Here is a 16,625-nt window from a genome sequence, read left to right as displayed (position 1 = left end):
TAGAAAAATTAGCCGGTGTGGTGGCACTCGCCTGTAGTCCCAGCTACTCAGGAGGCTGAGGCAGGAGGATCGCTTGAGCCCAGGAGTTTGAGGCTGCAGTGAGCTATGATGACGCCATTGCACTCTAGCCAGGGTCATAGAGTAAGACTCTGTCTCAAAAAAAAAATAGTAATATGTATGTTTCTTTTTTCAGTGCTTTTCCACACAATGGTCAAAACATAGGCCTCTCACCCTTTTTGGGGACCCTGAACACTGGAGGGTCATTGCCAGATCTAACCAACCTCCACTACTCGGCACCCCTGCCAGCCTCCCTGGACACCAATGACCACATCTTTGGTAGCATGAGCGTGGGGAACAGCGTGCGCAACCTCCCAGCTGCTATGACTCACCTGGGGATAAGAAGCTCCTCTGGTAAGTATCTCCCGTTCAGGAAGGACCTTGGCTGTGCCTCCTGGTGGCTTAATCATAAGTGGTCCCCAGCCATGTGGCCTGGTCAGTGAATCACTGAACGCCAGTGACTGTATCTCCTGACCCTGCTGACGTTGCACTTTGCTGGTTCTGTTGCTGACGGGCGTGATGAGTTGGGGGCAGCTCTGCTGAACCTCATCCTTTTTTGTCTTCGCTAGCCATGTACCCAAGGGACTTGGGGATAAGATTTGGGAGTCAAGAACTAAACATCCATTCTATGTTGGCTGAACAGTGTTAGTGGCTCTTATATGATGATATTTTATAATTTAAGCCATCTCTCTAGATTCCTCCGATTTTTCACTGGATTTTAAAAGAAAATTTTGAATTTTAGAAAATTTATAGTGGATATGATGAAAATAAGCCTGGAACTGGTATATTTCAATTCTTCAATCAATTCTTCAATTGATTGAAGAATTGATTTCAGAGACCACCTTTATTTTTATTTTTTGGGTTTTGGGGGTCATTATATTATCCTCAATAGTAACAAGTCTTTCATCCACTGAAACAGGGTTTTGATATTTAGAAATCAAGTCATATATGGGAAGATTTAATGTAAAAAGTGAGTGACCAAGCCACAGTTCCAAGTTATTGACTCGCATTTTCAGAAGTGCTTAAGTATGTGGCATTAGCCATATTTAAGAAATGCTACCCATAGTGTGGCTTGGGTGTTACTGCGCAGGTTTGATCGTCCACAGCCCAGACCCAGTGTTGCAACATGGCTACGTTTGCTCGAACCCTGGAAGATCCTCCCGTCCGTGACGAGGCAGGTGCTGATGCCCGTGCTCACGGTGGTGCGGAGCGGGCCCTGGCCGTGAGGGCACTGCCGAGAATTGTGCTGTGGAATGTGTCACCTGGAAGGGAACCTCAGTAATGGTCTCCAGGTGGAGGAAGTGTTTGCTGGTTTCCAGTCTGGGTTCAGTGAGCTTATTTATTCAAATCAGAACTCAGCACCTAAGTGAGAGTGGTCACCGGAAAGGTCCCTAATGATTGCAGTGATGCTGCCATTGTGTGCCATAACTTTAGGTTTGAAAAATTGTTTCCAGAAACCACCTTTGTTTTTGTTTTTTGGATTTTTTTGATTTTATTATCCTTAATAGCAGCAAGTCTTTCATCCACTGAGTCTGGGTTTTGATATTTAGGAATCAAGTCGTGTATGGGAAGATTTAATGTGAACAGGGAGTGACCAAGCCATGTGGTGCTGGTTGGGATCCAGCGTGTCGCAGAGAATGTGTTCTGTGGGATCTGGAATGTTCTTTATGGCGAAAGTGCTGGTCTCGTAGTTCTGAGTTTACTTGATTTGCCTCGTAGTAGAAACTCTCGAAACTTGTAGACTTTTTTAGATTCAGAGTCTTAGCAATTTACCTTTTAGGTGAATTCTCAATGAACGAGGAGGCCAAGGCCACAGAAATAAAGAAGCGTCGGCGTAGAGCTCCCTCGCGTCTCGGGGAAGCCGGCCTTTTCCAGCGCAGCCTTCGACACTTTGCTTCATGCCGAAAATTTCACGTTCAATCACTGGCTAGCTCCCTCAAAATAGCATTATTTTGTCCAAAACATGTCAGAACCAGTGTCAAGTTTTTATAGTTTCTATGTATTCCTTAATATGCATGGTACACATATATTTAAAAGATGTTTAAGCTTTCTTTCTGAATGAGTTTTTTTAAAAATATAAATTCAGATTTGTAGCTCTGATTACTATTTGAGCCAACCGAATCTCTGATCTTTTTGTGGATTATCGTATGGTGGGATAATTATGTAGGGTTTTATCATAGATTGCTTCCTACCTTCTAAAAATAACATTGCCAGCTTAAAATACTTGGTTTTGTCATTTCTTTATTTCCACAACTTTTAACAAACACTTAACTTTTTTTTTTTTGAGACAGAGTCTCACTCTGTTGCCTGGTAGAGCGCCATGGCGTCAGCCTAGCTCACAGCAACCTCAAACTCCTGGGCTCAAGCGATCCTCCTGCCTCAGCCTCTCGAGTAGCTGGGACTACAGGCACGAGCCACCATGCCCGGCTAATTTTTTCTATGTATTTTTAGTTGTCCAGCTAATTTCTTTCTATTTTTAGTAGAGACGGGGTCTCACTGCTGCTCAGGCTCATCTCGAACTCCTGAGCTCAAGCAATCCGCCCGCCTCAGCCTCCCACAGTGCTAGGATTACAGGGGTGAGCCAAACACTTACTTTTTTATCAACACAAAACAACACAGAGTCCTGCTCACCCCAGCGGCTGGTACAGGAGGATGGGGGACTTTAAAACACGGGCACTGCCAGTTCAGGTGCACCCAGCAGCGGCAGCACAATTAGTGATTCGCTGAGCGAAGCTGCTCCATGCCAGGCCCTGTGCCACGTGCTAAGGATCAGCAGCGCAGGGTCCCTGGCCTCACGGAGCTTGTGGCCTAGCAGCCTGCGCCGTCGAAATGCAGCTCCCAAACTTCCTTGCTCGTGATGACATTCACCCCTCCCTTCCCCCAATAAACAAAGCACCAGCAAAAACCTCTTTTGCCCTAAATTGGGATAGACTGGGATGAATAATTTCCTGAGAGTCAGGAAAAGAGGGAGGGACCCTGGGGTGGGAGATGGGGCATATCCCTTCCTGGGACTCCCTAGCGTACTGAGGGCATTTAGAGACACCACCCAGGCAGCTCCTGAGGCCCCAGCTCTCAGGGAGAGGATGTCCTCCAAAGGCAGCAGGGGACCAGGCAGTATGCTTGGGACAGAGACATTCACGGCTCTAAACAGAATGTGTCGCACAGCCCCGGGTCCTTTCCCTGGGTTGGAGCTGAGCACACTGAACGTTGGCCTCTGCCACCTAGTCTTGCTCTCGCCTTGCTCTGCGTGATCTCATTGCTCTTGGGGAAGAAGCACTCTCCTGCCGATGGCGCCGCCTCCGTTGTCGTGGGTGCCTCTTTCCCTGCCGTTGGCACGGCGGGCGAGACTCCCGAGGGAGAGCCGCCCAGGAGCTCCTTTGCATTCCGAATCACCAGCACAGGTGATAGTAGGAAGATTTTTCAATCTTTGGAAAACAAAAGATTTGGTCCGAAATCATAACAAGTAACTTGTGGATCTGCTGTCTTCCAGGTCTCCAGAGTTCTCGGAGTAACCCCTCCATCCAGGCCACGCTCAATAAAACAGCGCTGTCCTCGTCCCTAAACAGCCACCCGCAGACGTCTGTTGCCAGCGCGTCTGCCCTGCACCCCGCGCTCCGTCTGTTTTCCCTGAGCAACCCCTCTCTGTCCACCGCCAGCCTGAGTGGCGCCCCTCGGCGCAGGCAGCCTCCCGTCAGCCCCCTCACGCTCTCCCCTGGCCCCGAGGCTCAGCAGGGCCTGGGCAGACAGCTCTCTTCAACCAGCCCGCTGAACGCCTATCCTGCCTCCCAGGTAAAACAGACAGACAGACCGCAGTGGGACAGACTGAAGCGTGTGAGAATCGCTTTCCTCCTCTGGGCTGTTTTGGATTAGGCCCGTTATTACCCCGGGTGTCCGTGAGGTCTCCATGCAGTTACACGTGAAACCAGAGCAGCAGCGTGAATCACTCAGGATGCATTAGTGATTTTCTAGTAGCAGATTTGCCATGTTGATTACTCTTAAGCAAAGATTGAACAATTTTCAGTCACTATAACTCACAAACTTGGGGTTGGGGGAACGGTGGGGTGTGGAAAATGCAATCCAGGTGTGTCTACGATGGCTAAGGGAAACCAGGTTGGGATTTCAAAATCGGTATGGGAAATCAGTCAGACTCCGTAAGTACATAAGTCACAGGGGAAAGCCAAAGAAAACATTTAATACCTTCCTGAAGCTTCAATGCTGGATTAGACCCCCTCCCTAATTACAACTACAGATTTAAGAAACAATACTTATATTGTTCATGAAATACCAGGAGTAATGAGGATTATATCTCTGTGAAAGGACTAAAAGAAATCTATGGAGAAAGAGGCACATTTTGAAGTAATAGGCCCTTTATAGACACACAGGGCTTGAAATGTTGTATTTGTGCTTGTTGACTTTGTCTTTATTCTAAACTCTCAGGGTGGTTCTCTTACCATCATCATCAATGACTGTGTTTTTAACCTATTGGTCACACCCTAGACACATTATAACATCATTAACTATTCACCACTTCACCATAAATGAGTAATGATTTAGCCAGGAGGAGCTGACAGAACACAACAGAAGGAGTTAGAAGATTTGGTTGTTAGTCACTCTTTACCGGTTACTAGCTATGGCATCTTAATAGTATGACTAATACCTTTTGGGTGGGTGAGAGGGCATTTCATACTTTTTTTGATTCTTTTTATGTTATTAGATTGCCTTTAATTTCATTTTGCAAGATTATTTTATAAAGTATTCCTGCTTTCTACTAATGACTACATTTTAAGGAGACTATGGGTAGAGAATATCACTTTTTAGATTTTTTTATTTGTTTAATATTTAGATTTTAAAAAATTAATGTTATTCATACACATATTTTAAAAAGTCAAATAGTTCTAAAGGGCTTGTTGTAGAATAACAACTGTCTTTCCCTCTCCTGCTAACCATATTTCTCACTGCCTAAAAATGGCGGCTCTCAATCATTTTAGCTAATCTCTTTGGTATAACCATTTGATTTCATGCTTATTTTGTTCTAGATTTTTGGCGTTGGGCATTATCTAATGATATCCTACCATGAAAGATTAGGATTTAGTTCTCCTTCAACTCTCCCAAAACCTCCACCACACACACACACACACACACACACACACACACACACACACATATACATATATTTCCTGCCCACCCTCCTCATTTATTATAATCTTGGCTAGAGGCTGGGCATGGTGGCTCACGCCTGTAATCCCAGCATTTTGGGAGGCTGAGGCTGGAGGATCTCTTGAGGCCAGGAGTTTGAGACCAGCCTGGGCAACATAGCGAGACTCTGTCTCTACAAAAAAAAGAAAAAAGAAAAAGACTTGCTAGAGTAATACTCAAGTGTTTAGTATTTTTATGGTTATAATAATGTAGTCAGAGTTGAACCACATAGTATACTATGAAATAACAAAATGAACATTTTTTCCTTCTAGCAGTTAATAAATGTCTTACTTTTTTTGTTTGGTTATCTAGGTATGTATTATTAATTCATGTGTTCCTCTCAATACATTTAAAAACTCCTCTGGTAGCTTAATAGGAAAGAGTGCATGTGATCTTGCATGACTTAAAAATGTCTTTATTCTACTTGCCATTTAATTAATAATTTGGCTAGATATAGAATTCTAAATTTGAAATAATTTTGACCATTGTCTTTTAGGTTCTAGAGAAATATAATGCTATTCTGATTCTTAATACTTTGCATAAGATCTCCTTTTTTTCTTCTGGAGGCTGATAGGGTCTTCTTTTGTCCTCACTGTTCTGAAACTTCAAGCTAATGTGGCTTGGCATAAGTCTGGATATTTGATGGGTTCCTTTGAAGGAACCAGACCCCCAAGTGCAGCCCGTCGACCGAATCCAAACTTCACAGAACAAATCCCTTTATTAAAAGGATTTGTTCTGTAAAATTTTGGTTCAGTTAAAAGGCCACACTCAAGGATCCAGAAGGCCACAGGTCCCCCACCTCTGGCTAGACACTGATATCCCTCATTTCTGGGAAATTTTCTTTAATTATTTCTTCAATAATTTCTTCCCTTCCATTGTCTCTGTTCCCTCTTTCTGGAATTCCTGTTGTACGACTGTTGGATATCCTGGACTTTCCCTCTGTTATCCTTGTTTTTTTCTCTTTCCTCTTTTCCCTCTTTGTTTATTTGCTCTGCTTTCTGGAAGAGTTTCTCAACTTATCTTCCAACCCTTCTGTTGAGTTTTCCCTTTCTCCTCTCATTTTTAAATTTCCAGGCGTTCTTTTTGGTTCTTTGAATGTTCCTTTTTTATAGCATCATACAGATGCAATATCATCTTTTATCTCTCTGAAGTTTTTAGTGGTAGTTTTTGTTCTGATTTCTTTTTATTTTTTTATGATAGAAATTTTCCAAATTGCATGAAAGTAGAGAACGTAATATTATATAATGGATCCTTCTATACCTATCATCCAGCCTCAGCAATGATCAGTATTGTTATCCTGTTTAATCCATATCCCTGCTTTCAAAACAATGTATATAGAGACACATACTACAGATACTTCAATATGTATCTCTAACAAATAAAGACTTTTTTAATAGCCTAAATATTACACTGATAATTTTGTTTTTCCCTGACTACCCCTTCCTACACAAGTCTTTGCGAGTTTCTGTTCTCTGTACGTCTGCCCTGGTCTCTGGCCTTTGTGTCAGATGCCTTCCTCTGGGCCTGGTGACCATTGGTGCTCTGCTCATATTTAAGGACAGGACACTAAGAAGCTGATTGGCAGCTCTGCAGACGTGGGTGGGCTTGTTGAGTATGCTCTTCACTGTAGAATGATCTAGCTTGGTCATTTCCTTGGGGAACTTCTGATGTCCTAAGTTTTAGGATTTCTCTTGGGCTCCTCAGATTCCATAAAGGACACCGTTCCAATCTTGCATCTTGGCATATGCCTGGATTCCAGCATTCGGAGAGCCGAGTAGGGAAGGAAAGGCAGAGATCTCAAGATTCAACAATGAGATGTCCCATAACCCTGCGTTTTTAGTAGAGCACCTCACCTAAGGTCCAGAGACCCCTGGCGCGCAGTAGGGAGGGCGGGCGGCACAGAGGCACAGGCGGGGCAAGGGCTCCCAAGGCCCACTGCCCCTCACGGCAACTGTCACCAGATGCCCCTGCTCCCTGCTGTCCCCAGCTTGAGGGCATTTTTGGGATTTACTGGTGGGAATCAGATTGCCTCTTGGTCCCCCACGGCCAGCTTAGCATTTGGCCCTCGGCTCTGCCAAGCTGGTTACCACTTGTCCATCTGCTTCCCTTGTCCAGATTCTGTTGCTATTCTCTTCTCTCCTGTTATTTTTGTCCTCGTGTTGTTCATTATCATTTTAGTGTTATTTATTATTGTTTTAGTGTGGTTCGTTAATGCTTATTGTTGTTTAATGTTGTTTTAGTGTCTCATTTTAGTAGGGTTTGGGGAGACAGCAGGGCTAAATGCCTTTTTCAATCTTCCATCTTTAACCAGAAATCATGCACTTAAAAAACAAAATAAAACATGATTTTCACTGAGAAAACTGAGAGGAAATTGGTTAAATTGGTTGTTTTCTTGTTTTTTGTTTTTTTTTAAAAAAAGACAATAGAAATTGTCATTAAATGGGAAATGCTTTGTGGGGAAGTGAGATTTGAAGTACTTTGAAAGAACAGAAACCGGCCTCTCACGGCAGCGCTTGGCTACCACGGTGAGGAAGGGCTCAGGCGTCTCTCTCACTCCGACATTTCCTGATCCTGAAAGACTTACTGCTAGAAACTCAGAAGCTAGTTAGCGGCTTTGTTTGTTTGTTTTATAGATGGTGTCCTCCGATCTAAGCCGGCTGTCTTTCCTGCCCACGGAGGCTCAAGCCCAGGTGTCCCCGCCGCCCCCTTACCCCGCGCCCCCGGAGCTCCCCCAGCCTCTCCTCCAGCAGCCCCACGCCCAGGAGGCCCCTGCGCAGCAGCCGCAGGCGGCCTCGGCACTGCCCCGGCCAGACTTCCAGCTTCTCCCGTCCCAGGTAAGTCCCAGCAGGAACGTTGGTGAGGGGGGAGCGTTTATTTTGCTTGAGTTCCAAGCTAAATGGTCACCTCCTTGTTCCCTGAAGGGCTCGTCTTTGACCAACTTCTTCCTGGATGTGGGCTTTGACCAGCAGTCCGTGAGGCCAGGCCCAGCCTTTCCTCAACAGGTAGGTCGTTGCCACCGTCTTCCCCTTCCTTGGTGCATCAACTGCGCATTTTGGCTGTTCGATGTGCAGAACCCACAAGCAAATAGACTAGACACGCTACTTCCCTGGTTTCAGATGTGTTCTGTGCCGGGGAGATCCTTGAATCTTCCCCAGCCCTGCGGGGCTGGTGCGGGCTGCCTTATTTAGCGTCGGGCCTCACAGAGGAACTATTTGGGCAAGTGGTAGAAGACTCTCGATGCCACTCATGTCATAGAATTATAGAACCATTAACACTGGAAGGGACCACAGCAGCCAACTAATGTCCACTCATGTTGAGGAAACTGAGGCATGGGGAGGGGTGGGTCCTGGTCCCAGAAGCAGAGTTGGAAAGTGGCGCGGTGTCTTGTTGCAGGCCTGGTCGGCACACCCAGCAGTGTGTGGCCTCCTGGGAGAGCTTGGTCTTGGGGCCAGTGGGGCTACTTCCATAGGGTATCTTCCTTCAGCCCCTTTCTTGTGCTGTTTAGTTTCTCCCTAATACTGACCATTTTTAATAGTCCTAGATTTTATAGTGTTCAATAAGTATAGATTGGGTTCCAGGATGGATTAAGAAGTAAAGGAACAGTTGAGAACTTGATAATAATAGTAAAATACTTAGCTATTTCCTGAGTGGGCCGTGGAGAAGCCTCATGGTAAGAGCCAATAGTCTTTACCTTCCCATTTTCTAAAGAGCCCATTTTGATCTAGGTGAGAATCAGTGTTTCCCTGAAAAATGATGGAAACTCCTTCTTTTGGGACATTTGAAAAAATGACTTAGAAAATTAATTTCAGGGAAAACACCTAAAATTGGCCCCAGTTATAACCAGTCCTCATGGAGGCTTTATCATGGACAGGTGCTTACCTGAGGTTCTTCCTTCTGAGTAGGAAAAGGACGCTCAGAAAAACACTCTCTGTTTTCTGGAAACCAAAGAAGAAAAGAGTCTCTCACTTCCTTGGTTACACATGGAGCCTTTGAAGGGTTCCCACAATGGTAGTTTTGCAAAGGCTTTGGTGAGGCCGAGGAGGAGAGATGTCTGAGGCCCAGAGGGGCTGCAGAAACCATGAGCGCTGGTGTCCCTCGGACTGGGCGGTGTGTGGATGGGGAAAAGTCACCCACACTGTGGACCTCAGGGACCCCTCCTCCACCCCTGCATCCACCTGCCTGACAGGAGTACTCTGTGTGTCGTCATGACAGCAGAGCACGCTGGGATCCTAGAAAGAAGGGAATCCAAGACAGTTTGCATGTCCAGCTCTGCTTTAAGAGCACATTGCACTATCCTCCGACTCCTTGGAAGCCAAGACCCATCCTCACAATGTGACTTTTGATGCTTCCAGGTGCCCCTGGAGCAACAAGGTCACCGAGAACTGCAGGACTCGTTTCATTTGAGACCAAACCTGTATTCCAACTGTGGGAATTTCCCAAACGCCCTCCTGCCAGGTGAGCGGCCACCCCCCAGCTTCCTTACTGTTCCTGTTTCGCTGCGTTTTAGCAGACACCTATGTAAGATACGTCAACAGCCTAACATGAGGGAAAGCAAACAGGGCAAGCCCCTGGCTCAGCTTCGCTGTTCGAGACACCAGTGTCCAGCCCCAGGGACGGCAAGGCGGGGGGGAAAGGGCCTTTTCCGAAATATTTAGTCTTAGGTGATTGACGATGGTTCAGAAGGAGAAAACCCACAAAAATGGGGAGTTGTGGAGCGGACTGAAAAGAATGTAGATTCCAGGGCAGGAGCTGTGGGCCTGCGAGCGGTCCGTCCCCGGCGTGCAGTCCTGGCTGGGAAGATGACAGGGAGAGCGCAGGGGGCAGCCATTAGGAGTCATCTCAGTAGCCTCCTAATCGCGCTGTCCCCCTCTCGCTGCTCCTTTCAGAAGACTCGAGCACCAGCCTGTTCAAAGACCTCAGCAGCGCGCTGGCCGGCATGCCGGAGGCCAGCCTGAGCGTGGACACCGCGTTCCCGCTGGAGGAGGAGCTCCAGATTGAACCCCTGAGCCTGGACGGGCTCAACATGTTAAGTGACTCCAGCATGGGCCTGCTCGACCCCTCTGTTGAAGAGACATTTCGGGCTGACCGACTGTGAACAGAATGTGACCGAGCCGGAGACTTGTTTTCTGAAACAGCCGAAATAGAATGGAATAGAATGGAGCCGGCTCACAGCCCTGGGCTTCAGTTATCTTGACATGGAAGGAACCGGTTCCACAGCCCCAACCTTTCAGATGAGGTCCCATCTCAGACGCTGTGGCTTTTTCTAGACCACAGAGCTACGTGCTGCCCCTCGGGCCCGTGGCGGAAGGAGCGTCGCTGCGTCAGGCTGCTGGGGAGCTGCCGATGCCATCTCCGTGCCATTGCCCCTTTTTATCGGCCGTCCAGTCGGCCAGCGTGTAAAAATAGAAAACGTCCTGTAAGCGGAGGCCTCGGTAGCGCTGGGTGGCGCGCAGAGCCACTGATCCCGCGGGCACGGCCTGCGTGGGGGGCTCGCGTCCGGCACCGACCCCCAGGCCTCCTCCGGCCTGACGGCCAGGGCGGGCCAGCTGGGGACGTCCCAGGGCCGAGTGGCGAGCCCGAGCCTGGCTCTCTCGGGTGCCTCGATTATCACATGAAGAAGTTTTACCACAAGTCGGAGGGCAGGCTCGAGTGAGGCCACCGGAATGCTAATTTGTCTCCCGGTTTGTAATCTTGTTTCTGCTGCTTCACTGCGCCTTTTCCTTGCGGACGGGAGGAAAAGGAAGCCCGTCTTACCCAGTCACTGAAAAAGGTTCCCTGGCAACGGATGGGCCCGAAGAGAACGGTGCTCCTTCTTGGTAGCTGGGGCGGAAAGCGGGGTTGGGCCGGGGGCGCTGCAGGGATCCCGGGGCACACGACATCTTCCAGACAAGCTCCGGGCGAGGACAAGGACCGGCCTCCCTCCCTAGGACCGGCGGAGGGAGCCGCAGGCGGCCCTGAGCAGACCCGGCAGCGAGCTTCCCTGTCCCTCCCCAGAGCTGCTTCTCTGTGGACCAGGAGTGTAATGTCACCCCATTAGACTGTAAGCTCCTTGAGCAGGGACAGTGCCTTATTCATTGTCGAACCCCTGGTACCTAACAAGTGCCTGGCAGCGCGCGCTCGTGTGCCAGAGCACGTGCTGCGTGACTGCGTGTTGAATGCGTGAATGAGTGAATGAATGAATGCTCTGCCTTGCTGTAGGGCAGTCTGGTCTGCAGCTGTCCCCATTCCCTGCCAGATCTTCTCAGAGCGTTAGCTTTTCTAACACTCGTGCCTGTGGTTAAGCCCGTACTTTAATGTGCTTTTGACATTGGTGACCAAACCGCGACTCCGCTGGGCACCCGTCTCCGCGGGGTTGCGCTCCACAGCAAGTCGGTGGACGCCGTGGTCTGAGCGTGCCCAGAATGGCCGTGCCAACTGAGGCCCCCAGTGCTGGGGCCGGAGGGACCCTGGCCAGGCCCCCACCTCGAAAGATCTTCCCTTTCAGATCCATGTTTTACTCCAACTTGCTTTCCGTAGAGATTCATTCTTTCAGGCTGAAGAAATAGTTTACAGTAAAACGAAGCCCTAATTCATGGAGCCACCATTAGCCATTCATCCCTTGTCATGAAACAGTCTGACCACATTTCCTCCACCGTCTGCCTCCCGGCCCTGGGCTGGGCCTGAACAAGAAACCTGCCAGTCGGTTCGAAGGGGGCAGAACGCGAGGGGGGCTCTAGGCGATGAGAAGGCGGAGTGGGGGTGGCGAGGGGAAGCCTGACGGAGAGACGAAAAATGCCAGAAACTTTGCTTGGACAGCCACTGCCCTCTCGGGATCCTAGGGGTGTCGCTGAGCGTCGCTGGGCTGCCCCCGCCCACAGAGGCAGGTCTGCACGATGAAGGTCTGAACCTGACACGTCTGTCCCTACGGCAGGAAGAGTCTTTGTCCCCAGATCAGGGCTGGTTAGCCTTTCCAGACCTCGTCCCACTTCGCTGCTGCCCGCAGAGGCCTTATTTCTGACCTTCGGGTCACCCCCGTGGCGCGTCACTCCCCCTTCCTCTGGACGCCGAGTGTTCGTGTTTCACATTTGCCCCGAATCTTCAGTGCTGAATTGCGAAATCAAACGCCCGTCCTCCTTGCCTGGTTTCTGGCTCAGGAAGGGGCTTCTGGCCTCCCTTTGCAGCCTCGTTCCCAGTTAAACGTTCAGATCCCTTTGTGTTTGCTGTCTCGGAGGGGGGCGACTTTCTGTTTAAGTGAAAGGGCCTTTAGCTGCGACGCCACCCGGCACCCCGTGTGCTGAAAGAAGCCAGCTCTGTGTCAAAGGCCCCGAAGTCTGATCTCGCCCCTCAGCAGGGAGTGGTGCTGATGTTGCAAGAGTTTTCATTTTTGAAAAAGAGGTTGCAGCATTATCCATGCCTCCCATAGTGCCTTACCCAAGGGGACCATCGTGTCGGGGTCCCAGTTCGCTTTGTCTGCATAGCATCCCTGCCTGACGACAGGAGACCCCAAGGCCTACACCAGGCATTGCCGCCCCCGGGGCATTCTCTGGGGCACTCGTGGAAATGGAGGCTTCCAGGGGAAGCGATTTGTTGGGGAAGTATAGTGATGACAATGTGCTTTAGCACTGAATTAAATTTGTCCTTAGGTCCTTCCGTCCAGTCTTTTCTTGTGAAAAGGTTTTGGACATTATACAACCCACCTTGCCTAGGTGGTATCGGGGACACACCAAGGACAGTGTGGCCCCAACCCTGCACTCACTGCTGCCTTCGTAACAAACCTGCCATGGCCCTCTGCGTGTGAAGGGGCCACGCGCTTCAGAATAAACTATTTTTCAATACTTAGTTTTGTCACAAGGAACGGATCGTTGTACTGCCGCCATTTACTAGCAGTTCCACAGCATAGAGCTGAAAGCCTGTCTGTGTTTCCACCTTTTCCCTCCGTGTGGTTGTGGTTTTTAACACAGGGTGTTAGGAGAAAATTTTCTTGATCGTGTCAAGGTGAACATGAATTCTCCTTCGCCCTGTTGCATTTCTCCTGAGTCTGCCGTGTATCACCTGAGCTGAGACGTTGTGTGTTCCAGTCTGTCCGCGCATTTGAAGACAATCCCGTCTGACTCTCGTTGCTCTTCTGACCCATGCACGGATGGTTCCGAGCGCGTTTCCACTGCTTCGTGGATGGGACCGTCGCAGCAGCTAATCAGACTTCCTGCCAGTGTCCTAACTCCCAGGGCCGCCTGTTAAACAATATTTAAGGATTGGAATTTGTATAAAGTAGCCTCCAGGTTTTATAATGCATCATTTTACAACTTTGATAATTAAAAGCAGCACAGTACGGTTGTATCTGCATTTGGTGTTTTCCTTCAGCCTCAGGGGAGCCCACCCGGAGGGAAGCCTTTCTCTCCCACCTCCTCCCGCTCGGCCCGGCCTCCGGTGCAGACTTCCGGGCCTTGGCGAGGCGGGCCCTGCACCAGCGCCTGCCAGACGTTCTCACTACAGGTGTCTGGGCGCTCGGTCCCTTCACCTGCAGGCCGCTCATTCTTCTGCCTCCCCTGCCATCACCCCTGCAGACCCCTGCTCCAACCGCCACCCCCCCCACTGCTGCCCTGCCCCGGCAGGGTTCACAGCAGACAGCCTCACCTGGCGCTGTCATAAAAGTGACTGTCTCCTTCTGAAATCTTACTCAGAAATCCCATTGCTGACCTCAAGTTCCCACGACCCCATTTCTGCTCTGGTCCACACACACCCCGTTCTTTAACTCCACTGAGAATTCTGCCCCTTGTCCCCTCTTTTCTCAGCCCACCTGTCCTCTCCTGGCAGCCCTTCCTTCCAGCCTTGTCCACCAGTTAGTGGCCTCCATGACACCCTCAGCACCGTCCTGCTCTGACCTGCCACCACGAAACTCGGGCTGAGCTTCACATTTTTTGCTGCTGGGAGCCCTGCTGGAAGAACCCAGCAATGCCACACTGTCCGCTGACCCGGTCCTCGCCTGCCACCCGGGGCACCCATACCTCCTCCTCAAGCCCTCAGTGGGCCTCGCAGGGGCCTCCTCTCTTCTCGCCCAGCAATTCCAGGCCATCGGGCCAGCTCCCTCGGCCTTCCACTCGCTCCCCATTCTGTCCCCTTTCCCCTGTAAACCTGCCCAAGTCTGCCCCCGTCCTGCTGCCTTCCCCTGCATCCCTCTGCCGTACCGGGTCCTTGTTTTGGTGTGTGCCATCGATCTGATCTTTTTCCAAGGGCTCGCCGCCACTCCCCTAGGCCTTCTACCCAGCCCTCGCCATCAGCCTACGAACATGCCTCCGTCTCCATCCAGCCCCAGCTACGGCTCACACCTCAGCCCTGCTGCCTTCCTGTCCTGGAAGAGAGCTCGTGTTCAAGCCACTCCCGGCCCTTCCCGTCCACAGCCCGTATCTGCAAACTCCCTCTGCCCTGCACGATGCCAACTCTTCTGGCCTGTCCCAGTCCTGTCCAATGTCATTCCCTGTGCTACTTGACCCTTCCCTGACATTTAAGCCCTTTGGCCACTCCCTTCCCCCCAAACCCTCTCTTTGGCTCCAGTGAGCCTTTTCTTCTTATTCTACTGCCCAGGTCACACATCCGTCACCTGTGTGCATCCTCCTCCTGCACCATCTTTTCTTCTTCGGATCAGCTGTCCCCAGGCCACCCTGTCCAGTCCTCCAAGCTGCTGACCCTCACATTTATCCCCCTACCCCCACCTGCCTGTCAGCTCAGGCTCATTCCCACTCCACCCCACGCCGCCTTCGGCTTGTCCTTCGTAGATCTATGTGCTCCAGCAAGCGTTTGACGGCCTCCTTCCCCACAGCACTCTGAACTCTACAGGGACAGAATTCTACATCCCCAGTACCTGGCACATAGTAGGCGCTCAGTAAATACATTACAACTGTTGATCTGTCCTCCCTCTCTTAGAGCGCAGCCTCCCCCACCCCCATGCTCAAGCTGGAGAGCGAGCCATTCTCCACACTCCTTCTCACCTCTCAATTCCAGTCTGAGTCCCGACAGGCTGCCTCGGGACCGCATTCCTCTCTCCCTCGCCTGCGCTAACCTTGCACCTGCCTTGCCTCCCTCCTCATCTCCCGCCCCACTAGGCAGCCTCTACCTGCCCTCAGAACTTAGCAGAGCAACAAATCTTCCTTAATCTCTCTGCACCTCAGTGTCCTCATCTATAAAATGGGACAACGAGCACCCCATTTCATGGTGCTGTAATGGTGAAATGAACCCACACAATTCAAGCACTTAAAATTGTGCCCTGTACGTAGTAAACAATAAATGGCAATTACTATAAGTAACTATTATTTGTTGCATGAATCTGCCATCTTTTCAAAGATAGGGTACACGAATCTTTAGAAACACTGGATTTGCACACTTGCTTTAAAATACCAAATCTTAGTACTGGGAGAAATGTTTTAAATTGATCTTATTTTGGTCCTGTTTGCTTAATGAGTCCGTACCCTACGCAAGTATGGAAATGAGGGTTTACAAGCCAGTTGTATGCGGCTGTGTCCCAGTGTAGACACTAGATGGAGCTGAGACTATGAGAGTGGCTCTGAGGGCCCAGAAATGGCTAGACAGAGCCACCTGAAACCAACTGGACCCTTTAGACTGAGTTGGCAGTGGTGTCGGTTACACTGAATCCTGTGACACTGGGGCAGTAAACATCCTTAGCGACCACTTGGACTAGCGGGCACGGCGCCTCGCACGTCCCGCGCAGCAACCTGAAAACAAGCAGGGCAAGGATGACTTCCAAAGACGAGGAAACAGGCCCAGCAAGGCTCGGGTCCCCAGCTAAGCAGTGGAGGCACAAGGCCCTGAACCCAGCAGGCCCGGCTCCAAGGCCTACTGACCGTGTGGCCGGTGCCTCCGTGCTGGCCACAGCACCTCCCAGGGCTCAAAAGCGCATCCTGGGGTGTCTGGTCAGCACACGTCCCTCCCCTGTGCCCCCCGCACTGGACCCCGGTGAAATGAATGGCGCGCCTCGCCCTGCACAGGAGGGCTCTGAGCGGCCCCTGGGTGCGACCCTCACGGCCGGGCCGGGGCTGGCTAGTGAGAGGGGAGCACACCTCCTGGCAAAGGAGCACGCTTATTTTCTCTTCTCCAGAAATGTGTTTTAATTTTTTTAAAGGCTTTGCTTTCATAACAACGGTACATGCTCATGATAAGAAATTCAAGTACCATTGAAGAGTAGCAAAACCAACATTCTGAAGTGGTCCAGAAACCTGGCACCCCCCGAAATATTCACAGCTGGTGCCCAGAGAACGTCGATGGAGACGCCACTCTTCCTCATCTCCAGAGAAAAGGACAGGGAGATGGTTGGAGATTTTCACAAAAATGGGCTCATACAATACCTACTCTTTTTAGAAAAAGTACTGTATTTATATTTA

General features: G+C 50.0%; 1 protein-coding gene across 1 annotated transcript in view; it reads left to right on the top strand.

Annotated features, from left to right (window-relative positions):
* The window catches only part of CRTC3 (CREB regulated transcription coactivator 3), a 97,665-nt gene extending 84,097 nt beyond the window's left edge, over positions 1–13,568 (top strand). Inside the window, exons 10-15 of the mRNA XM_012643796.1 lie at positions 194–411; positions 3,548–3,846; positions 7,887–8,087; positions 8,175–8,255; positions 9,606–9,708; positions 10,140–13,568. Coding sequence (XP_012499250.1) covers positions 194–411; positions 3,548–3,846; positions 7,887–8,087; positions 8,175–8,255; positions 9,606–9,708; positions 10,140–10,348 — 1,111 coding nt within the window. The 3' untranslated portion in view covers positions 10,349–13,568. The remainder of the gene's footprint in view (positions 1–193; positions 412–3,547; positions 3,847–7,886; positions 8,088–8,174; positions 8,256–9,605; positions 9,709–10,139) is intronic.
* Positions 13,569–16,625: the final 3,057 nt, after the last annotated feature.

This window comes from Propithecus coquereli, unplaced genomic scaffold, assembly GCF_000956105.1.
Source record: "Propithecus coquereli isolate 6110/MARCELLA unplaced genomic scaffold, Pcoq_1.0 Scaffold20, whole genome shotgun sequence".
Classification (NCBI taxonomy): Eukaryota; Metazoa; Chordata; class Mammalia; order Primates; family Indriidae; genus Propithecus; species Propithecus coquereli.
This window is presented reverse-complemented; position numbering and strand designations above follow the sequence as displayed.